Here is a 22,016-nt window from a genome sequence, read left to right as displayed (position 1 = left end):
AAGCTATATCATTTGGCTTTATACCAGCCCATTAGGATCAAAGCACAGCGTCCACTGGCCAATCACACATTCTGTAAACAAAGAATTCAATGCAGGCGGTTATGCATGGAGGAATAATGCTCCTCCGTGAACTCGAACATAAATAATGAAAGATAGGAAACAACTGTGATACAGAGGCGAATTGAAAGGAGAATACAAAGAGGAAAACAGGACTCTGCTAATCTATTAGAGTATGTACTTCAGCCTGTGCCTGTGACACAGGTCCTGTGCGTCGATATACATGAACACTCTCGACCATTGAGCTGGCGAGTGAGGGTTGTAGTAGAGGATTCAGGGGATGGTGAAAGGAGTAGTAGTCGACAACAAGCGGACATTGGATGATCCGGCAGCGCGCTGCACCATTGAAGCGACCGTGAGTTCTTCCCGTGTCCAGGCCAATCGAGCATGTCCGTATGGATTTGTGTTTGATCGGTAGGGCTTGTCTCTCTCTCTCTCTCTCTCTCTCTTTCTCACCGCTTTCCCTTGCTCTCTTTTTCCGAGTGCGGTCATTGCGTCATAGAACCAGATACATGACGCGTAGAAGATCGAGCAAAGAGGGGATCAATCGGGCGATTGTGCTTGGTTGGTGAAGGAACACGTTGCCTGGGAAAAGCGGGGTTTGGTCGGCGGAAAAGGGGAGAAATTGCGAGGATGATGATGGGACCGGGTGGTGGTGTGTGGTTTGGTTGGTTGGTTTGGTGGTTGGTTAGTGGCGGCGGTTCGGTGTGGTGTGGGCCGGGGTCGAGTCGCGTCGCTCACAGCTCGAACTCATCATCTCCCAAGGCAGTCGAATAAAATGTGAAAGTCGAGAGGATTATGTGACAAATGGGTATCATAACACCGCTGTTTTCGCCGAAACACGCAAATCGAGATAGACATAGGAGAGGACACATGCAGTAAAACAAAAGACAAGCAAGGAGATCGGTTTGCCGGATTCATTCCTTAGTCCGGGTTCGTGAGCTGGTGATCTTCGTTAGCCTGGGACACAGCATACAATCAAAATGGCACATGACTGACCCGCAACACGGGACGAGAATAGTCCTCGTTGTCCTGGAGTGACGCATCGCTGTCGCGACGACCATTGGCAAAGAGAACAGTATCTGTCTTCATGCGGTTGTCCGTAAAGGTCGGCAAACGGTGAGCGGCGATCGACGATCCGGCCGAGAGAGTATGACTATGGTTATCGGAAAACATGCCCTTCATGAAACTCATCTGTGAGCCTTTGCTTTGTCTTCCGTCCAGTAGGATGTTCTGTACACTTGGATCAGGGCTGCTCGCACGCTGCTTGCGCTTCGCGAAGAAGAGAACGAATATCAAAGCAATGATTGCGAGGGCGCCACCAATGGACCCCACCACGATCCCAGCAATCGTGCCCGCATTCATGCCCGAGCTACTAGTGGATTTGGACGAAGTACTGGTACTGGACGACGTCGCAGTCGCCTGGCCTCCTCCAACAAAGACTGTCTTGACCGCACCCCCAGCATTGGTCTCGGTCGAGACCGTCTGACCAGTGGTCGTGGTAGCTTCCGACGTGGTTGTAGACGACGACTGCGTCGAAGATGTCTAAACCAAGTCAGTGGTCTGTGCAGTTGCATTCGTGAAATATGGACTGTCTCTGTGTAGCAACTCGTCAAGGATGCGCCGGTACAATCTCACTCAACAGCCATTTTGACAGAGAAGAGATACGGTCCCTTTTGGACTGCATGTACCAAATCCAGTCATGTGCATCCTTCACAAGCGCATACTTCAAGAAGCATGGGATCTACTGACCGAAGTGGATGTGGTTGAAGTTGAAGAGACAGTTGCAGTGCCCGACGGCTGGTTGCCCACTACTTCAACGTAGGCATACAGGCCCTTGGTCGTGCTTCCACAGCTATCATCTGGATATCCAGGGCAATCTTGGCTGCATTTCGAGTTGTTCACGTTGGTGGCAGAATTGGGAGCAATGTTCGAACACCAACAGTCATAGCCCTGCAGAATTCCAAATGCATAGGTGCTGCAGTGATCCTCGCAAAGCCCATTGGATTGAAAGGTACTCTCATCTATAAACGGTCAGAACAGGCCGTAGATGCCGTTGGCGAGTACATACTTGCGGCTTGGGAAGACCCGGTATTCACGGACGAACAGTAGGTGATGGACGAGGAAACCGACACTGGCCAAGCGAGTAGAATGATTGCCCCGAGCAGTGACGGGAGCACCAATTGAGCCCGCATGGCAGGCAAGGACTTCACCAGCACCTGTCGTAATGATATCTAAGCCGAAATACTGGTGACTCTGAATCGGAGTCGTCTCCGAAGATGCTGCTATGAACAGACAAGGAGACTAGGTCCTTCCGAGGCAAGTTCACAACGACCTTCTTCTCCCGAGTGGATTGGTTCGGAGAATATCACGGGATGCAGGCACGACAAACCTCGAATCACGCGGTTAGTCGTTCTGCAGAGGTTGGTTGTTCGAAGATTCCTCAAGATAAGTGATGGAATGCGGAAGGCCCGTGCCGAGATTGGAAACGAATTCAAGCTACCACAATGCCGGTCGGATCAGGTATCCCGCAGAAGGTTCCTTGTGGGCTTGGTTCGAGGCCAAAGTAACTAACGTCGATCAGCTACCAGACGCCAGAGGCCACATTGATTACCGAAACCTACCAAAAGTTGATCGATCGACGACTTCTGGTCGAACTGGTTCAACGAGCGACAGGTGGAAATCGACGAGCGATGGAGCAACGATGGGGCGTTCTTAGGAGCGAAAGAACGCAGAGCCAAACATCGAGGGGAGAAGAGGGGAAAGTCGAAGATACAGGATTCAAGGCGAAGCCGGTAGGATTAGCAGGTTATCGGCATCGTCACCTCCGAACAGGGGAGGGGAGGGGGGGGGGGGGTAAGTGAATGGCTTGCTAGGCAAGGAACAGAGCGATCGTATGGAGCCAGAAAGACAGCGTAGATAAGGGAAGAACAGAGAAGCAAACGCGAAGCGATCGTGTTAGTTGGTGTGGACTAGCTCCCTTGGACTAGAGGCTATGAAAGAAAAAGAAGATTGTTAACAACAAGAAAAAGAAAGTGAGTGAGAGAAGAGGTGAGAAAAGCAAGAAAAGCAAGAAAGCAAGAAAGCAAGTTCAGAGTGGACTAAGTTAACTAACTAAACAGATGAGACTGCTCTGGAGTGAGTACTCTGTAAGTTTACCTACGGAGTACTTCCTTAGTTACTAGTCTAGTACCCGGACTGCAGCAGTAGCAGCGGGCGGGCGTCGTGGGAGGGAGGAACCAGAATGGGACCAGATCCGGCTCAGTCCCGATGTTTCCACTGTACGGAGTACGGAGTATACCATGGTAGATTTTATTTACTATTTACTCTGGTCGTAAGTATAGATCAAATACGGTGAGAGTGATCACAGCATTCCACCCTCCTTTCATGGATTATCTCTTTGTCGAAGAATTGCATATAAACCCCTTTTCATGTACTTCAAAATCACTATGGGGGAGTAACACAGCACTTCCCACTGAAAAACACACACAGCCACGGAAAAGTGAAAAGTGAAAACAGAAACAGACAAGAGACGGCCGAAAAAGAATTAAAAATAAAAATCCGGCTTACCCGCTTGGGAGTGGAGCTTGCAGGCTACAATCGGGCTTAGTGGCTTCACCAACCGTCGGGACCATACGCGTCGCTCTGCTGGTACGGAGCTTTAAGACAATCTCCTCGATTTGACCAGGTAACAACTTACCACGGACGGGATGATTGATCTCCCGCCGAGATTGATTTTAGCACAAAATACGCCCTCTATCTCTACGGAGTAGACGGAGTAGAATCACTCTTTATCACTCTGACAGCAAACGATCTTAAAAAGAAGCGAAGTATCTGGAAACACTGACTCCCGCCCCCAGTGCCGCGTGCTGTGGACACCTCGCCCAGCACTCGTACACCTTGCCTATCTGGTTTCCATAGTACTGTGTACATAGTAGTACATACAGTACGTGGACTGGATCCCAATTCCGATCTGCTAGGGAGACTCTCGACTGTCTGCTTACGTGATGGCGCCACCGCAATTGGGCCTACGGCGAATGACAAAACGAAAAAAGTAATAGAAGAAAGGCTGAAAGGAGAACAGACGGAGCACAACAAGCGAGGATAAAAAGGGGGACCGCTGGAGTCGATGACGACAACAAGATGAACAGCATCGACAGCAACAAGTGAACAAAGAAACAAAGGTAGCAAAGAGTCATAGACATCAAGGTGAACTCGGACTCAGACTCACAATCCATACAATCATACACTAGTGAGGCGCAGTCCGGGCTTTTCAGCCAGACAGCACCAGTCCAGAGTCACAGCACGCACGGCAGACCAGAAAGCAAACCTCGATGTTTATTCGATACAGACACAGTTACTAGCTGCATGATAAATGCGATAGGTCCTTGTTCTGAAACCTCATCCTTGGGAGGGGGTAACGGAAGGAGAGGAGGGGGGCGGCCGCGATTCTCGGTGCCAATTCTCTTGAGTTATCCGACCGAACTCGGTAAGGCAGTCTTATTGGGCAAGATTTTCATTGCGATTCTCTGCCTGCGTCACTTTGTCTGACACAGGCTACTAAGGCAAGACGGCGGAGGGGAGATGGTTAGCGGGGAGTACGTAAGTACACAGTATTGTCCGTAGTCACTGAGGGACTGATGTAAAGTACGTTGCTCAAATTGCATGGATCTACCGGGGGTCAGCCACTTTGTAGTTACCCGAGCCAAGTTATTCAGCGTTTGAGAACAGGCCACAGACGCAGATCCGGGGCTGCCAATTGGTGGGAGCTGGTCAGGCACTGCGTGGCCTAAAGGTACTCTGCCTGTAATCATTCTGTCGGAGAGAAACACTGTATATTCTGTACACAGTCGGCTGAGGATGCTAATTGAGTATTTAGCATAAGCATAGATACTACGTATTATGGAGTATCTGCGGCGCATCCTATTGCCTGAAAGCTGACCGCAAAAACCATCATCCCAGGCAAAGAAGGAGGTAACGACCACAACTGCATCACTTCCTGTACTCGCCACCGCACGGGGCAGCCGCTGGTCTTAGAACCTGCACCGGTGGAGTCACAGGCCGGGCGAGACAAGACGGAACACCGTGGTCTAGAAGGGATCGGAGCTGACCAGACTCGAGCTGTCTATGTCGATGAGGTACACAGTATGGCTTGTTCCTGGGCAGGAGGGAGAAAGGAAGGGGGGGCTGGAACAGGCGGGAAGAGAACTCACTCCAGCAGTATCTACTCCGTAGATCCATACTCCAGCCCAAGTGAGTTTTTGTCTCCATCCCATTTCAACTGGAATCATCCATGAAAAGAGCGACCGTGGGTGGGTGGAGCAATTGAAGAAAGGAAGAGCCGGTCATTCCCGTTGACACCACCCAAGGAAATTCTTTCCAGCCCATTCCAAGGTCACCAAGGTTCGAAATTCCCTCGTGTCAAGTTCCAGGCACCGCGTACAATTGGACACTGGGCGGAAACGACAGCCAGACAAGCTTCGGCAATCTCCATCCACATCATGATTACGTGGGGGGAGGTCGACCTCCGACCGTGTTGTTCGAGTTGAGATGCCAACCACCATCCATTTGCAGCAAAATAGTCATCGCGCACGGGCTGCCGGGTTGAAAGTTCCTCGGAACCTGCCAAGGGCCACTATGCATGCGCATGAATGAATGTATTGTCGAGTTCGAGTGCACATGCAGCAGCTACTGTGTACATCCCTGGTGGTGCGCCCCAACTACTGTACCATCAAGCAACTAGGCTTCGCGCAGGGCTGCGTGTCGTCCAATGAGCTTCACCAATTCCCCAAATGCTGGGCACATCCAGCACCGGCACAAAAGCTAAGAAGATGGATGACGACAAAACTCGCAGTGGTTCCGGGTTCTCGCCCGGCCATTCCTTTGGGGTTTGACCTGATCCCCTCCCCATCATCTCCAGAAGCTCCCCCAGTGAGTTTCTGTACGGAGTACGGAGTACGAGGTAGTCACTACACAGTCGGGCAATGTTTCAAACAGGTGCGAGGACAATCAACAAGCCAGGAGGAAATGAAGAGGGATGGAAGAGGGGAGGGGCGCATCTGCCTAGCGGGAGCTACGGCTGTCCCGACTGTCAGGTCGCTAGAGGAAAGTGAGTGAAACACGCCCCCAAAACAGAGTACACAGTAAGACTTGACTTTCGTTGTAGTATCGTGTGGCTGGTGTACCCGTAGGACGTTTGCGTTATTATGCTTAAGGTCCGCCAGCCAGCCGGCCAGCCAGCCACCTATTTCTTGGCCTCGATATACTGCAGGCAGTGAGAACACTTGACCCAGTAGCTCCTTCATCATCATTGACACAGTACTACCCAGTACAGATTATCCTGACGATCCCTCCCAGACAGAGTTACAACGCCCCAATTCGAAACCGCGCCTCAGAGGCGGCTGAGAAGTGGCTGACGGAGAGTACGAAATACACAGTACGGATACTGCTCTATATGAACAGTGGAAAAGGATCGATCGGATTAGTCACCCGCCGATCACTTTCATCCTTCAAATCTCTCATCTCGAAGTGAAGAGAGAGACTGAGAGATGCACTCCAGCGAGGCTCACGTTCACCGAATTGAACCATTCTCTGTGCTGTACTCCGTACAGTACATATTATGGTAAGTAGTTCCGGGGCCAAAGGATCCCCGACCTCCGAGTAAACATGATAAGTTAGTAGTGTCTTGAATCAGGCACAAAGAATGTGTTTCTATTTCCATCCTACTAGCAGTGACAATACCATCCCCAACAGCAACAACCCAAAAGACCACAACAAAAACAACCTACGGCGTAGTTAAGTCATCTAGCTTACACACTAACAGATCGAAGTCTTCCCATCGCAAAAAATAGCAGCCACAAGCAATAAATTGTCTCTCAGCCCCTTCCCCCTCCGTCCGTCCCCCTTTGGTGGGACACTTTTAATTTGCTCTAGTCAGTGGTGGATCCACCAGCCCATCACCACTTCTCCCGGTGCTCCTAATTTTGGTAATCGGTAAACAATCTGTCATCCGTCGCCGGGACGTGAGGATCAGAGGATTGTACCTTTCGTTGTACGGAAGTACTGTGTGTGTACTCTGTCTTCTGCTCCCTATGAACAACGGTGCTTGTGAACAATTGTTCCATCGTGGATGGCTGTCGGAGGTATAATGGGTTTCTCAAGCGGATGCAGTCGAGGAAGCGTTTTACCTACAAGGTGCTGTGGATGGTGATATGTGTGTGTGGGTAGGTGTACTCCGTATGTGTGATGATAATATCGTAAAGCTCCCATCTTCCTTCCTATTCTCGCTATTTCGTCCAACGTTCCTCAAGTCATGACAACTTTGAGTTGCTGAGAACAACATATTACCAGAGCCTTGGGCACACATCAAATTACCCCGTAGCCTCGTTCACTGGGACATCCACCGGTCGGAAACCCAGCTAACAGGGCTGACAGGTCAGCCATTGGATCTGTCAGATCTTCCTGAAGCTCCCGAGCTCGGCGTTGGGCTCTCAGGGATGGCGGCGGCATCGTCATGGATGGCTGACTCGTCTTCCGACCTGTCACTCGTCGGGTAGCTCCTGTAACAGGATACGGGAGTGACGGGGACGGGTCCCATGGAATGGTTTACTGCTGTTGTTGTTCAAGTAGAGTTTGTGGAAAGGGGTGCGACGCTACTGGTGAAGATGGCTTTGAAGAAGCAATCGTAAGGTCGGGGTTGGGGCTTGAAGTAACATAGGCAACTAGATGTGTTGACTGTAATGGACTGATAAATTTCGACTCGCTTCTCATTTGTTTATGTGTGCATGAGATTCCAGGCACGAGAAGGCTTCTTTGAAGTACGGAGTGAATTACTCCTCTAAGTCATGCCTATAACCTAGAAGGCGGTCTTGATATTACCAATGAGACCCAAAATCACGATTCGTTAGAGTCACTTAGGGTATCATTGCATGTCAAAACCACAACAATCTTGTGTGCATGTGGCCGGCAGCATCCAATGCCTAATTCCTATCCTTTACTGATCCTGCTGGTTCTAAGAGGCTCCTCACCATCGCTCCGCTCGTGGTGGTGGCCTCCAGCGACCCCCTTCTGCAACCTTTTCCCGCTCTGTTCTCCATCGTTCTTCGCGAGGGAAGCGTGGAGGCGGGCTGTCCAGCAGTAGGGGCCCCGTCTTTTCGGATGCAGGCGGCGGCGGTGGCGGCGGAGGCACAGGAGCTGTGGGAGGAGGCAACGAAGTTCGCTCGCGGTGGATCTCCTGGACCCGGCGGCGGCGTGCGCGGCGAATGTCTTCCGATTGCTCGATCAGTGCATCTACCTCCTCCTGTGCAAGAAGCAGTCAGCTAGGGGGTTCACGGGTTCGTCGTAGGCATGCATTGTAGGGTGTTCCATCTCCCACCTTCTCCAAGTAGGTGAATATGAAGTACGACGTTTCCGTCTCCTCGTACTCATAGCCCGCCCGTTCGAGGGCTTCCTTCACGACCAAGTCCCTCGTGATCTCGGTCCAGAGGCGCTCGCGGCGGTCCTTGACACCGACGTATCGTCTTCCTATCCTGCCAAACTGACGGCCGGAGTCGTCGTCGGAGTAATTGAGAGGGCTCCGCTCCGGGTATCGCAACGCATCATGGTCTGGCGCGGTTCTGTCATGTTTCGCCCGGGGGGCTGGCCCGACAAGCTCCAATTCCTCTTTCTCTTTTTGAGACTTTCTTGGCAATGAACGATGGCGTGGAGGCGCATAATAGTCCTCGTCAACAAACTCTTCCTCCTTGAAGGATTCGTGGCTCCCGTCGCGGCGTACCACGGTGAGCACTTCCTTTTGACGCTCAGCGATCTTCGGTTCAGGAGGAACGAAGGGTAGGCTATCTTTCGACCGCCGATAAGGGTCTGGATGCGGCGTAGGAGGGTTGCTCTTTTTGTTGGGTCGGATGATGGGGATCTCGCTCCTATCCCGTCGTCCTCTGCTCGATCTTTCACTATTCAAGGAGTTAGCTACGTATTGGGCTGATGCGGAACGACGCGTGGACAGACCGACGGCGGGTCTCGGACTCATAAAGGAGATCTGGCTCAGACAGTCGAGGGTGATGAATCTTCCGGGGATCTAGGCGTGCAAGTCAGCAGAAGTTTCAAGATTGGTGATAGAGTGAAAAGCATACTAGGTACTGTACTTCCGTAGACAGGGGATCTCTTGGGTGAGGGTAGTCGAGCCCTTTCCATCTCCGAAGAGGACCGGCGAATCTCCTCTTCCTCCTCAACCACCTCACCACCACGTCTGCGCTCGCGGTACTTCCGACGAACGACCTCTTCGTGGTCTAGTTCCTCATCAAGCTCACTATCACCATCGACATCAAAGTCCTTATGCCGGTGAGAGCGGTGCTGATGTCGATGTCGTTGAGTCGCAGCATAGACCGGTCCATGGCGGCTCCTCTCATAGTGACGCTTCAGCAGCATATCATCCTCCTCAAGCCTAGGATCGTGATGCCCTCCCCTCAGCCCCTGCTTGAAATCCGTACCCCGTGGCAAGTGAAACTCATCAGCAATCTTCTGTTTTAGTCTTTCCTTCCTGGGCACAACGACCATACCCTCCTCTTCCTCTGTATCACTCTCCTCAAGACTACTGCTCTCCGACTCCGAGTCCGACTCTTCTTCTTCTTCCTCCTCCTCTTCCTCAAGGACAAACCGCTCCTTCTCGAGATCCACCCCACGATACCTGGTCCTCCCCCTCTGATCCCTCACCTTCTCAAACCCCTGCTCCCTCTCTCGCGGTTCGACGACTCTCTGCACCGGTCGTCGCACCGGCTTCATGGCCTTCACCTCCTCCCGGACCAGCTGCGGTGCAACCGGTGGTGGCGGCGGCACAGAGACAGGGACCATCATCTTCGGACCACCCCGGACTCTCTCCTCCCGCAAACGCAGCCGCTCGAGTTTCTCAACCGGCACGGCCATGGGCGGTGGTGGTGGTGGTGGAGGCGGTACTCGTCGATCGAACCTCAGTTCCTCCTCTTCTCTGAAAATCCGGCGTCGGTCTCTCGTTCGGCTATGGCGGGGATAGGCATCGCGATCGCGGTCATACATGTCTCCTTCAATGTGATCTTTGGCACGCGACTTCCGTGGCATTGTCGGAAATTGATCTTTTGTAGATGTCAATGTATGCTAGTTAACCGTATGGTATTGGAGTTTTTGAGTTATGTCGGGAGATTATTTACACGGTGTAAGTCGGGTGAGGGGTATGCGCTGCGTGGTCTGTCTGTCTGTCTGTTTATTGGTTGGCGTTGAGGTGTAGGGGGTCTATATCTGGAATTCATTCGGAGATGCAATTTCCGTTGCGAGATGTTTATAGTTAGTGGTCATGAGTGTAGCCTGATGCGAGTGGTGACGAGTTGTGAATGTAGCTGTAGTTGTGGATCAGTGGAGGAGGGGTGGTTGTTTGGAGGGGTTCGGGCTGTGCGGGGTGTTGGTGTGGCTGCGGCGATGACACTCGTATTGCACATTCAATGCTCCGCCGCGACAAGGAGACATAGGGAAAATGAGATAGATATATATTCTCTACCTCAGAAAACAGGTGTTGGGCTAGGATGATGGCGGCAGGTGCATGTGGCATAGGATTTTCGCACCTCCGTCACATCACAGCCAGTTTATTGGGCTGGGGGGTGGTGGTGGTGACGTTAGTGTTTTGCTGATTGCTGCATGGCCTGTCCAGTGACCTAATGTAGGTACTGCCACGTACATGAAAGGGTTACTCTTTTGTGCAGAGGTTGTAGTCGGATATATAATTTGTTAAATACTGGAGTAGGTGATTGGAGTAATATTCCAGTCTTATACAACACAGATTATGCACCGTAACTACTTAGTAAACACTCAACCAGACCTATGATGGGAAGCCATACAATGGATAAGTTGTGTCCATCTTCCATTGAAATATGTCTCTACCTACTTAGTTTCTATTTAAGCATATACCCAAAGGGTAGTAGCAGAAATAGTACACGCTGAGCTGGCACCTGCTGACTCTGTTACGATCCTGCCGTAGTCGAGAGCATCGGCAGACGTTCGGACAGAACGGTCCAAGAGCAGCAATCGGACTATGATTTCCAGACAATATCCAGCAGTCGACTTACTCCCTACTCCTTACCCATAATAGCGCCAAAGCATCAGATGGAGTTACCTAATGTGCATCTCCCCGCCTTCATCCTAAGCCTCTTTTGATCAGCCTCAACGAAGCGCATGCCTTGCGCATATGGCACCTCTCAGCATACAGGTGTTGACGTTAGACGGGTACTGATTATTCTTATCGTGTCTACGTGATTGCTAGATGGGCTGAGAGAAGAGAAAGTGATAGAATAGGGCATGGAATAGGATGGTTCTTGGAATAGCGACTACCTAGGCAATGAATGTACAGTATGTATGTATGCTCCACCTATATCTCTGTAGTACCCTTTGCACTACCTAATCTAGCACCAGACAACAGAGCACTACGGCCTCGTCTGTACTGAACTTAACCAATTCCCTCCTTCCCAGCCTCCAATTCTCCAATAAAAACTGGCCAGCGAAGAAGTCAACAGAATGACTGAGCAGCCAGCCTCTCCTCAACCTCAACCACATACATACCACAGTCCCCTCCAAATATTCTTTTCTTTCTCCTCATACCAGCTGTACCTCACCCCGAACCCTAAACAGTACTACCAAACGGCCCCTCAACCTCCGCCCCATACACCCGCGTACAGTCCATGAAATTCTCCTGATCCTCCGCAATCCGTTTCCCCTGGGCCCCCAGCCGGCCCAGAAACGCATGCAGATGCTGCGTATCCTCAAAGGTAAGCTCCGCGTAGACATCCCAGGGGAAATCGTCCGCTGCGCCGGAAAGCACGCGGGGAACGTAGTTCACCTCAGTACTGTCCGCTGCGTCCGAATCGCTGGAAGGGGCTGGGTTTTTGGGCGTAGCGTCACGGACGAGGTAGTAGCGTTGATGGGAGAGTGGGAACCGATCGCCCGCGATCTCTTTGAGAAGGGGGAGATGGTGCTGTTCGTAGTATTCTTTGAATTCCTGTGGGGTGGTGCCGGGTTTGCGGCGGAAATAGAAGATGTATCTTGGGAGGGTCATTTTGGGGGGGAGGAGTTAAGCTTGGAGGTTTGATTGTGGGATTGTTTCTCAGGGGGAGTAAGCGCCAGTACCTTATCCATGTTGGATACTTATACTGACGAGTCTGTCAGCAGTGGATGCTGGGGCTCGGTTGAGTAGACTAACGTGGCCAATTAGATAGTAGGATCCTTCGTTTCCGTTCCGAGTCGGATGGGAGATGATTGCGGTTCCAGGAAGTAGGTCTCGGTGAGGCTTACGTTGCTGCAGGATGCAGGTGAGATTCCTGCCATACATACACTGTCAGTGTCAGCTTATGAAGAGGGCGCATCAACTATGCTGCGGCGTGCACTCTCGTTGATGTTTATGCGGAGGCTTGTGGGAAGCTTGACCATCTTGCATACCTCCAGCGTACACTCTCAAAAGTCACGCCACAGGAGTGTAGTATAAGTATATTTGTGTAAGTCTAGCATCGAATGTCCTGTCTGTGGCTGTACGCGGTAGTGCTGTGTAGTGAAGGGTTGCTTCTGCTGATGTCATGCTGCAGTGGGCTGTGACGCTCGAGCCTCGTGAGGCGGATAATGGGAGGTGGGCTTTCTTCTGCGGATGTGGCTATAGTGTCTGTATATGGGTTTCAGGTTCTTATGCTCCTGAGATTCAAGTTTGATTTGTCTAAGGGCGAGAGAGTGTAGAGTAGTGCAGTGAACCAGGGTTAATAATCCCGTTCGGGAGCGGAGCTGATATATATAACTTCAAGTTAAGTAGGGAATGTCTACTTTCCATGCCGTATGAAAGTTCAATTGTGTTCAAGCAAGATTAAGATACGTTCAGATTTTCCTAGAGCCAGACTTGCCAATTCAATCCTTCATGTGTAATCGATGATCCTGGAAAATGGTTCGGTAAAGCGCCGATTCTTCAAACTTGCGAAGTTGATTATTATGGATTCAGATGTCATTCCGTCAATGGCATCGCAGTTGCAAGGGTGATAGCCCAAGCCCATGCGACGTCCACACTGTCCTTACGTCGCATCCAGCTGCTTGCCAGGATAGTGGTTTGAAGATGGTTGGATGGCCAGCATGGCTAGCCAATCTGTCCAGGTCCCGTGCTGGTCAGAGAGAGAGAATCGACTCAAGATTTTCCACCAGCCCTACTGCTTAGGCTGGTTTTAGCTACTGGCTCCCAAGTCTGTTATGCCTGAAGCTTTCGCAAGCCGGAATGCGATTCTACCCAAAATTCAGTCGGGTTTGTCCCCTCTCAGGCTTACCCCGACCACTACGACCACCCCGGCTACGTGTCTGAATTGTCCCAGTGGATGATGCTGCCGGAGTCTGAGGAGAGCTGCGGCCGGTCTGATTCTCTTGGTCCACCAGGTCTCTGGCAAAGTGCCAGTCGTCATGCTCGGCCCTCTCGTGCTCGGGTAGTGACTTGCCGCAGCGGCTGCAAGAAAAAAATACCGCATCTAGAGACTGCCGCGCATTATCCTCTGCCGGTGCGTCTAAGCCACGCGGTTCAACCTCTGTGCTTGGTAATGCCTCGCCTGGGCTTGTCTCAGCCGCCGTAGGCGACGCAGCAAACCCCGGAGGTTTAGCGAAGAACCGCCGGATTCCGTCCGGCTCAGTTTTAAAACGCTTCTCATGAGGTTGTTGAACATCCACTGCATCGTCACCCGACAGAAGTCGAGTATTCTGTGCAGACTTCGCCTGCTCCCCCCGGAGAAGAAACGAGTCGATCGCTTTGTTCTTCGACACTCCATCTTCAAACCCGCCGACGCTCAGAGAGAGGTTTGCACAAGGCCAGGCACGGCCGTCAACGATGACCTGTCGAAGCAGTGTCGAACCAAGGCTGTACAGCAGCTCCTCGTCGATTGGCGACGAGCCGGGAATCGGGATCTGCCGTGAGCGGACCTGAGCGCCTTGTCTGTGATGCAAGGCGACTGTCTTCGGGCGCCGCTTGTTTTCCAACACGCCATCTTCCACCAAGCGACCGTAAATGTCCGCTGCAAAAATACGCAGCCACTTCTCCGCTTGGTCGATACTGTTGATGCTCGGTCGAAAGGATTTTGCCGAAAGCATTGACTTGATCTGCGTTCGGGAGTTGACCTCACTGCGATCGTCTCCTCGAATGATGCCGTACAGCCAAGCGGCGGTATCATCATCCAGCTTGGCTCGAAGTTGTTCCAAGGGGATATTCAACAGATCACTCACCTGCTCTGTTCCAAACATAGCAGTGACCTGGTCCCCGAGTTTGCCTCCAAGCATTCTGATCTTGGTGAATTTGAAGCCACCCAAAAAGTTCTGCACCGCACGATTCCGGATGATCGTCTGCTTGTTGGGCTTGTTGCAGGCGCTTCCAAGCTTGGCCATCATCTTGTTCCTTGCAACTCCACCGGAACAGGTATAACCGAGAGTGTCCCAAACAGCCTGGCGAACCGAGCGGACAACCTCCGACCCGATCAGGATGGCAATGTCGTCCCAGTCCGGGTCGTCCACTTCCGTCTCGTTCTCGTCGAGATCGACCAAGCAATCTTCGGCATGCCATGCCAGTGCAGTCGTGGGCGGAGTGGGCAGCCGCGCAACTCGATCGTCTAAACGTGACCCGGCGCGCAATTCTGGGTACCGTTCCAGCAGGACGCCATACACGATCGGCGACAGGTCCATGAAGACCTCGTCGACGCTGGCTTTTTCAAGACCAGGTTGCTGCACGTTCGCGCCCGCAATGCCCTCGCTGCATACCTTCGCATGCCAGCGGGACAGTTCCTCCTTCATGACCCTGAGGATCTTGCGAGACTCCGCCCGGTATGGATCCAAGCAAACTTTATCCGTGCTCACCCGCTTGAAGGCATCGTCACGGTAAGCCCATTTGCCACCCTCCCCCTCTCGGAAGGTCGCGACATGCTGTAGCACAACTTCCGGGCAGAGCTTCTTGGCTTCGCCGGCAGAGATCATTCTCGTGATCCCAAAGGAACGGGCCGGATAGTTTATGGCAATCAGCGAGTCCCATTGTTGTACGGCGAGGGGCACGTCGCGCGGCGTGCCCAGCCGCACCATCTCGCATTGGGCGTAAAATGCATCGAGATCCACGTGCGCGATCACGCGGAGAGGCGTCGCCGTGGAGCTTTGTCGCAGAAGTTGGAGTTGGCGATAGGTGAACTGAGATTCGGGTCTCAAGGGATCGCTGGACGAAAATGTGGGTTCCGGGGAAGAGTGTGACATGGCGAAGGCAGCAGTGTCATGGCGGACTGGATACCCGACATATGTAAGCCAGCAAATCTAATAGATGAAAATCCTAAAGGCAACACGCTCGCGCGCCTTGTGGTCTGGAGACCGAGGCTGGTCAGATCGCGTTCAGCTGGTGAGGACTCGGGAGGTTCGAGAATCGGCGGGGCCAGAAGATCTCGCTTCCCAAAGAGGATTAGCGCCGAAAGAGAGCACCCTGCTGCCTTGATGCCTCACTGCGACAATACAAAGCATGGAACCCGGAGATGATGACCCTGCTGTTCACCCCAAGAGAGCCGATTTCCACCCCAAGTCATAGTCAGAGGCTTGAATTACCTTCAAGGTCGATAGTCAATTTTCGGTGAGCGCCCAAATCTGTGTTGGGTAGAAAGTGCTGAAGCCCATAACGAAATCCTTAGCTAATTGCTGGTCTATTCAGTATGCGAACGCCTCGAACTCGACATCTGAGTTCATGACGAGAAAAAAACACTTTCTGAGCCTCATGCAAGCCGAGGCAACTACAATGCAACAGACTCAACGTTGACCATATGTACTTCGCGATATCTGGTCAGAACGATGCCATGATATCACATTGCCTGGATTACGGAGGATATGCGCATTAGATGTTGAATGACTACACAGTAGAGCATGAGTCCAGGAATCGGAGGTTGGCCTCTTCACCGATTCCCGTAGTAGGAATAATGCTTTGCGACCGCAGCACAATGGGGCAGTGGTGCTTCACCCCTACATGAAGGTGCAGCCGTTCGGCCGGTGCTGCACTTCTGTAGCTGCAAGATCTTCTGATAGCTTTGATTCAAGAACTCTGCCCGGGCTTGGTCGCAGGCAGAAAATGCATTCCCACGATAGCTAACTAATAGCAAGCATTAGTATAGACTTCTGGCGAGCAAGACAGCCTCTGATTCGAGTTGAATATTGCATAACTTGTTCTGAAGAGCGAAATATCAGCTCATGATCTATTAACTACCAGTCGAAATGAGACGGTTGACGCAGGCGTTATGGAGACAATGCGGCAGAGAAGACACCTGGGCTGATATCATTCGAGCAGAGGGATGGGTCCAAAACTCGAGGATCACACCGCCGTGCAGATGACGGAACAGCTTCTGTGGGCGATAATTACATGTGAGCCCTTGCACGAACACGGTGGGCATGATCTTTGAGCGCTGACGTTCTGTGTTTCCATCCGCCACTCGTGAAGATGGAGGGTGAAAGCCGCGCGTAGCAGGGTGAAAACCATCAAGACACAATAATGGTCTCTTGGAAGAACTGGCCCCCCGAGACTATTGAGGTCACCCAAGCTGGAAGGGCAGATTGAGATTCTGCGATTCTGCGGCTGGCCGAGTGTAGGCGTTGGTGGTTGTGTTCCTGGGAATAATTTGCTGCATGAGGACCGCGAAAAGGAAGACCAATACTGGGCCATTCGAGAATTTCTAGAAGGGGGAAATTAACTAGAATTTGCCGTGCTTCTTTGGTCCTTTGAGTTTTCTCCTCAACTTAATCTGATTCAGTTAGCGATGTTGGTAGGCTCGTCTCTTTCTGGATTTTTAACTTGTTGGATACATCTGGAGAAGAGGGCTGCAGTGCAACCCACTGTTGCAGTCCCACAGGCACACTGAGCCCCGATTAGCGGCCCGAGCAGACATTTAGTCCCTTTAGCGAGGCCAGCCCGTCGCCCACGGAACGCGCTAAATGGGGAATCCGAGCTCAATCTAGCACTGGGATAGGCTGCGGACAGGATTTGTGCCCCAGGCCATTTAACGGGCGAGTGGTGGATTAGTGCCCAAGCCGCCACTCAACGCATTCCTGCCCAACCTGCCTACATATCCCAAAACCCTGACCAACAACAGGCGGAAGGCTGTGTCCACTGTCCAGTCCCATCTAGGAGACACCACAGGATCCAAAGGTGGAAAGGGGGCGAGAAGAGCGCCTAAAAGCATGAAGAGTTCGGAGTCAAAGTACCGATAGATATTGAGATAATTCATTCGCTGGTTCCAGGAAAATCAATCATGTCGTCCGCAGTATAACCCTGGTTAGGTACGGATGACCCCGTGCTGCATGTATCTCTGGGGCGACTACGGAGTACGCCGTAGCTTCAGGGATTCTGAATTGTGAAATCATGAATGATGCAGCCTTGGTGAATAAAGCAAATCGCTCGTGTGAACTTGTGTGCTGACTCATCAGCTCGAGTTCTCCATGGATTACGGAGTACTTGTAAACGAGGCCCGGCCAGTGCTGTCTGTGATGGTGGGAAGACTCAAGCAAATACCGGTAGCAGCAGGTTGAGGATGATGATCAAGTGGACAATCCGATCAGCAATTCAGCATCACTTTCTGTTGATGCTCGGTTTGACAACGCCACCCATGGGTCATCTAATCTTCCCCATCGGAAGCCTTCCACCGGTCCACCAAGTCCATCCATGGCTCAGGGCGCTCTGGTCAGGGACAACCAGGTACATACCATGATGAGTGTACGCCGTACTCATAGGTATAACTACTTAGTGTATAATAGTTGTCGGAGGAGTTTAGCTTTCGTGGTGATGATAAAAAGCAAGTAATAGATTGAGGCAATGGCAAAAGAGGCGCAGAAGTGCTCACAGTCACGGCACCTGGTCATTTGGCCCTTGCCAGAGGGTTTCGGTTTGGATGAGGATCGTCATAGTCATCGAATTATAATCATTCAACCGCAAGCCGCACGGGTAGAGGCAGGAAAATCGTCTGCACCCAATATCCAACCACTGGGCAGAAGGAGGGAGTCAGTCAGTTAATGCGAAGGGGGGGGGGAGGGGGGAAGGGAGAGAGGGAAACAGAGTCACCTCTTTCTTTCTTTCTCTCTCTCTCTCTCTTGCGCGCGCACGCACGCGCATCATGGGTTGGTTAGTTCATTAACCCATCTCAATAAAGGTAGACAATAATTACCACTGGAGGGTCTACTGGTCGTCAGTGGAGTCAGTCGTGGCACCAGGACAATGGCCAGGCAGCCCAAAAGCCGGCCCAACAACCCAATCCACATCCAGAACTGCCCTTCTCTTTCCCTTTCCCTTCCGCCTTGTCTTCCCGCTAGTGAGGCACTCCCTCCCTCAACTCATCCTGTAGTAGCTTAGTCTGCAAATCTTCCTCCCCTCTTTCTTCTTTCTTTTCCTCACATTATTTTCCCTTTTTCCCATTTTCTCATTTCTTCCATTTTCTCCTCTCCTTTTTCGCCGCTCACCTGGAAAAGGTTCTCTCTTATCTTTCCCCCCTCTGTCTACTTCTCCCTCTCCTCTTCTCTCCTCTCCTCTACTCTCTCTCTCTCTTCCTCAAGCATCTTCCCACCCCCTAACTTCCCTAACCCCTCTCCTCCCTCCCACCCATCCATCCATCCACCACCCTCTCATCTCTCATTCCTGGTACTGTCTATCAGCTTCAGGTAATTCGAGTTTGTCTGCAGGGCGTGTCTTGAAAGAAATATCAAGAATAAAGAAGAGAAGATCCAGTTCTCTTTGCAGGACCTTGAGCCTTTTGATTTGCCAGCCTCGGACCTGAATTCAGCCATCAACTTCGCTCCGATTTTATACATCCGCCTCGTTGGGACCGTTGCCCCCCATACCGTGACTGTCTCTTCCATTTCTGGTTCACTTTTAATGAACAAAGTGACCTGAAACTCTCAAATCGTTCTTGACAACTTTCCTGGATCCATCGAGCGCCCAAGCCGGAATTGTTTCTTTTCTTCTAGTCGATCACCAAGCCAGATTTACCACTGTGGGGACTCAGCTTCGCCTTCGTGTTCTGCATTTGTGCTTGTGTCAACCAGCCTTGGATTTCCCGGATACAGCTTCTTAGAAAACTGCACTTCGTTCCGTTTCTTGTTTGCAAGCAACCTAAAAGACCATCCATCATCGTCTTATTCCTCTGGACCCGTCGGCTATCCCTATACTTCTGGATTCCCCTTTGGCCACTTGGACCCTTTGACTATAAATTTAATATCTGGAGACCATCTTTTCCCTGGACAAAATGACTGGCCGTCATGGATTTGAAGGACGCCCGGAGCGTCAGAATGAATATTTCATCCCCGGTGACGGTATCAGCCGGGAAGTCATCCAAGCAGATATTTGCCGTTACCTCGGGAATGATGCTCTCGTAAGACCTGGAAACCACAATGTCTGTTCCCTGATATTCTTCTTGCATCTTTGACTATGCCGTGATATGACTGCTGGCAGCAACCATCTGTGAGGATGCGAAACTGACAATTCAACAGGGTCGCCAAGGTTACTTCATCAGAGCCTACCGCAATCTTACCTCTGTATGTTCCCTCCAAGCTCTTCCAGTGGCTCTTGCCTCGAGTGTACCCGCCAACTGACTGGAATCTCGCATCACAGGAAATGATTGCCGATCTCAAAGCCGATTCTGCTCGGTGGGAGGCAGATGTTTCACGCCGAATGGACCAAGGCAATCCCAGAGGTAGCTACGCACACGACTACAGTTATTCCCAGGCGCCTAACATCTCCCCCGTCACCTATCCAGCCACGACCATTCATGAAGCACGTCAGCAAGGAGGCCCCTCACCCCCACCGGCGTACACTGCTCCTCCAGCACCTCAGCAGTTTGTGGATCCTTACGTTCAACCCCCGTACGCGGCGACTCAGAGTCCCCCGTACCCTACTCCCTCATCATACCCTGCGAACCATTCACCCTTTGCAACTGGCCAGGCCCCTTACCCTCCGACACAAATTCCCTACTCTGCTCCCAGTCAACCTGCGGTTTCTGCCGACATTCACCCATCCTACACATACGGCACCGGCTATGGCTATGAAAATGGAAGAAACAATGCTCCACGCTACCCCGGCCCGGCAACGTATGAGACCGATCAGGACTATGCCCCCGTGACTTCCGGAATCGCATACCCTCCCACTACAGCCGCGGATCCGAGGATTGGAATGGATCCCAGATACACTCCTGAGTCGACGTATCCAGACCGCAACAGGCCTCAGCCCACAAGAGAAAGCCAAGCTCCTCGCCGAACCCGGTGAAGGCATAACTATCATCCCATGCTCGTGGGATTAGGCGAGAATCACATCTCTCATTGTGCTATAATGACGGCCTTACCCCCCTGGAAACTGCAGGCATTTCCAGATTCACGCTCCGGTATTGGAGCATCATGAGGGTCAATCCTCTTGCATTTCTTAGCCTTACTGGAACATCAGGCCAAGGGAAAAAAAGCGTGCATGACTTTGGGAATCCGAATTACGGAGCCAGACACTTGGAGTACTGGATACTGTTCGACCTGGATACCATTCATATATTTATTTCATCTACATCGGAGCCCTTGCTCGACGTCAGCGCTGACGTTGGCTCGTGTTCGAGCGGACCTGCTCACAATGGACATGCGGGGACGCTTGGTAAATTGGGACCTCGAGATTGACCCGCATGTATTGTGTTCGGGGATGAGGGGGCTTTGTGGCTTGTTTCTATCTGCAATATCGGCGTTGGCTGTCTCTGAATCTCCTTTTCATGCTGGGTATTCTTTCTTGCGTCGTCTGGTTGCTTCTTTTGTGAATAGGCTATGGTATCTTGATTTCTGTTGCTTCTGTCCTTTGTTATCGAGGGCTTGCCGGGAATCATTCCTGCGATGTCTTGAGTCTGGCGAGGAGCACCGACCGATTTTCCGCAGTATCGGGTAGTAGGAGCTTCGATGATATATGATGCTGTCCACGAGCTATATGTAGATATGAGCATATACGGCGTTAATGTCTGGTTTTTACATGGTTGTCTCTGGTTTTGACACCGGTGGTTCCAAGTTTGTTTGATAATCAATCTACCTTCTATTGACCTCTCAAATCGCACCTGCTTGATCTCTGTCCGTGCTCTTATGTCTACCTATTGCTCACCTGATCATTGTAATTTCTTCTCCTGTGCTTTCTTTGGGCAGACTGCACACGCAATCATGGGTGCTTGTCCTGGAGTCACGGAAGGGCAGCCATCAACCCACGGTACAGCTGGTTTCCTACGCAAACATGCAATCTTCCGGAACGATCCAGTTCTTTATGTTATGCTGCAAGATTCACAATGCACCACAACGACTAAGCAACGACTAAGCAGGGTGCAGTTGAGGCCTCTCAACCTGCCTCCACTCGTGTTTCTCTCATCCATCTGTTGTAACATCCCCACCTGCTGCGTTTTCTTTCACAGCATCCGCGCCTCTGTTATCCGCGCCTCTGTTGAACGCAGCCTGCCACGATGGATGCTCCACCCCCTCAATTGGGAAACCGACGGTTCTTTGCCCTGTACCCTCCGCCTCAGAATGGATTGTTACAAAGGATCCTGTGCCCGTGTTATATGATCCCGGGGATAATCTGAAAGCATTTGTGTTTCCTTTCCGAATGGAGTACAGGTTCCAGTCTTCCGCACTTGCTCAGAGCCTCGGTCCATTTGACAGATGCTGGGGGAAGTTGAGAACCGTGCCGGGATCTCCAACTCGCCGAATGCCATCCCGGTCGAAATCGTTGGGATGCCTGCACCGGATCATAGATATGGCGAGCTGGAGATCAAGGTGAGTCCTTGCGCTGTGAGAGATTTTGCGCGTAAGAATATATGCTGATCGGGAGGTCTACAGACCATACGCGGACAACCCCATGGTAACTGGGATCTCGGCTCCTTGCACTGGCCCCTTGGTATCCGCAAAACTTGGCGAAATATGTTTAAGAT

General features: G+C 51.6%; 7 protein-coding genes across 7 annotated transcripts; 2 read left to right on the top strand and 5 right to left on the bottom strand.

Moving 5' to 3' along the window:
- Nucleotides 1–680: 680 nt before the first annotated feature.
- Nucleotides 681–2,252, bottom strand: BP01DRAFT_403293 (WSC domain-containing protein; the record flags this gene model as incomplete). The annotated part of the gene is made up of 3 exons (XM_025578678.1): nt 681–1,587; nt 1,810–2,081; nt 2,129–2,252. The coding sequence occupies 3 exons, from the start codon at nt 2,250–2,252 to the stop codon at nt 1,036–1,038; spliced, it is 948 nt and encodes a 315-aa protein (XP_025434726.1). The 3' UTR covers nt 681–1,035.
- A 1,786-nt stretch (nt 2,253–4,038) lies between these two features.
- On the bottom strand, nt 4,039–4,445 carry BP01DRAFT_111423 (uncharacterized protein). The gene has a single exon (XM_025570320.1). It carries the CDS (start codon nt 4,293–4,295, stop codon nt 4,086–4,088), a length of 210 nt encoding a protein of 69 aa, XP_025434725.1. The 5' UTR covers nt 4,296–4,445; the 3' UTR covers nt 4,039–4,085.
- A 3,162-nt stretch (nt 4,446–7,607) lies between these two features.
- On the bottom strand, nt 7,608–10,629 carry BP01DRAFT_353052 (uncharacterized protein). The gene is made up of 4 exons (XM_025574081.1): nt 9,186–10,629; nt 9,061–9,130; nt 8,432–9,005; nt 7,608–8,356 (listed from the first exon to the last, which is right to left on the bottom strand). The coding sequence occupies exons 1-4, from the start codon at nt 10,144–10,146 to the stop codon at nt 8,081–8,083; spliced, it is 1,881 nt and encodes a 626-aa protein (XP_025434724.1). The 5' UTR covers nt 10,147–10,629; the 3' UTR covers nt 7,608–8,080.
- A 744-nt stretch (nt 10,630–11,373) lies between these two features.
- Nucleotides 11,374–12,488, bottom strand: BP01DRAFT_353051 (EthD domain-containing protein). Its single transcript, XM_025574080.1, has 2 exons — nt 12,272–12,488; nt 11,374–12,221 (listed from the first exon to the last, which is right to left on the bottom strand). The coding sequence occupies exon 2, from the start codon at nt 12,125–12,127 to the stop codon at nt 11,696–11,698; it is 432 nt and encodes a 143-aa protein (XP_025434723.1). The 5' UTR covers nt 12,128–12,221; nt 12,272–12,488; the 3' UTR covers nt 11,374–11,695.
- Nucleotides 12,489–12,890: 402 nt separating this feature from the next.
- Nucleotides 12,891–15,426, bottom strand: BP01DRAFT_353050 (DNA-directed DNA polymerase eta). Its single transcript, XM_025574079.1, has one exon. The coding sequence runs from the start codon at nt 15,313–15,315 to the stop codon at nt 13,327–13,329; it is 1,989 nt and encodes a 662-aa protein (XP_025434722.1). The 5' UTR covers nt 15,316–15,426; the 3' UTR covers nt 12,891–13,326.
- A 3,899-nt stretch (nt 15,427–19,325) lies between these two features.
- BP01DRAFT_379146 (putative transcription factor RfeG) lies at nt 19,326–20,341 on the top strand (the record flags this gene model as incomplete). Its single annotated transcript, XM_025577128.1, has 3 exons — nt 19,326–19,451; nt 19,570–19,614; nt 19,691–20,341. The coding sequence occupies 3 exons, from the start codon at nt 19,326–19,328 to the stop codon at nt 20,339–20,341; spliced, it is 822 nt and encodes a 273-aa protein (XP_025434721.1).
- Nucleotides 20,342–20,438: 97 nt separating this feature from the next.
- BP01DRAFT_111278 (uncharacterized protein) lies at nt 20,439–21,175 on the top strand. Its single transcript, XM_025570319.1, has one exon. It carries the CDS (start codon nt 20,537–20,539, stop codon nt 20,990–20,992), a length of 456 nt encoding a protein of 151 aa, XP_025434720.1. The 5' UTR covers nt 20,439–20,536; the 3' UTR covers nt 20,993–21,175.
- Nucleotides 21,176–22,016: the final 841 nt, after the last annotated feature.

This window comes from Aspergillus saccharolyticus (genome assembly GCF_003184585.1).
Source record: "Aspergillus saccharolyticus JOP 1030-1 unplaced genomic scaffold BP01scaffold_3, whole genome shotgun sequence".
Classification (NCBI taxonomy): Eukaryota; Fungi; Ascomycota; class Eurotiomycetes; order Eurotiales; family Aspergillaceae; genus Aspergillus; species Aspergillus saccharolyticus.
This window is presented reverse-complemented; position numbering and strand designations above follow the sequence as displayed.

Coding starts and splice junctions, on each gene's coding strand:
- BP01DRAFT_111278 (XM_025570319.1), top strand. CDS start 20,537: ATGACTTTGGGAATCCGAATTACGGAGCCAGACACTTGGAGTACTGGA.
- BP01DRAFT_353051 (XM_025574080.1), bottom strand. CDS start 12,127: ATGACCCTCCCAAGATACATCTTCTATTTCCGCCGCAAACCCGGCACC.
- BP01DRAFT_353050 (XM_025574079.1), bottom strand. CDS start 15,315: ATGTCACACTCTTCCCCGGAACCCACATTTTCGTCCAGCGATCCCTTG.
- BP01DRAFT_111423 (XM_025570320.1), bottom strand. CDS start 4,295: ATGGATTGTGAGTCTGAGTCCGAGTTCACCTTGATGTCTATGACTCTT.
- BP01DRAFT_353052 (XM_025574081.1), bottom strand. CDS start 10,146: ATGCCACGGAAGTCGCGTGCCAAAGATCACATTGAAGGAGACATGTAT. Junction 9,006..9,060: donor GAGTCCGAGACCCGCCGTCG/GTCTGTCCACGC, acceptor CTCCTTGAATAG/TGAAAGATCGAGCAGAGGAC. Junction 8,357..8,431: donor TATTCACCTACTTGGAGAAG/GTGGGAGATGGA, acceptor CTTCTTGCACAG/GAGGAGGTAGATGCACTGAT.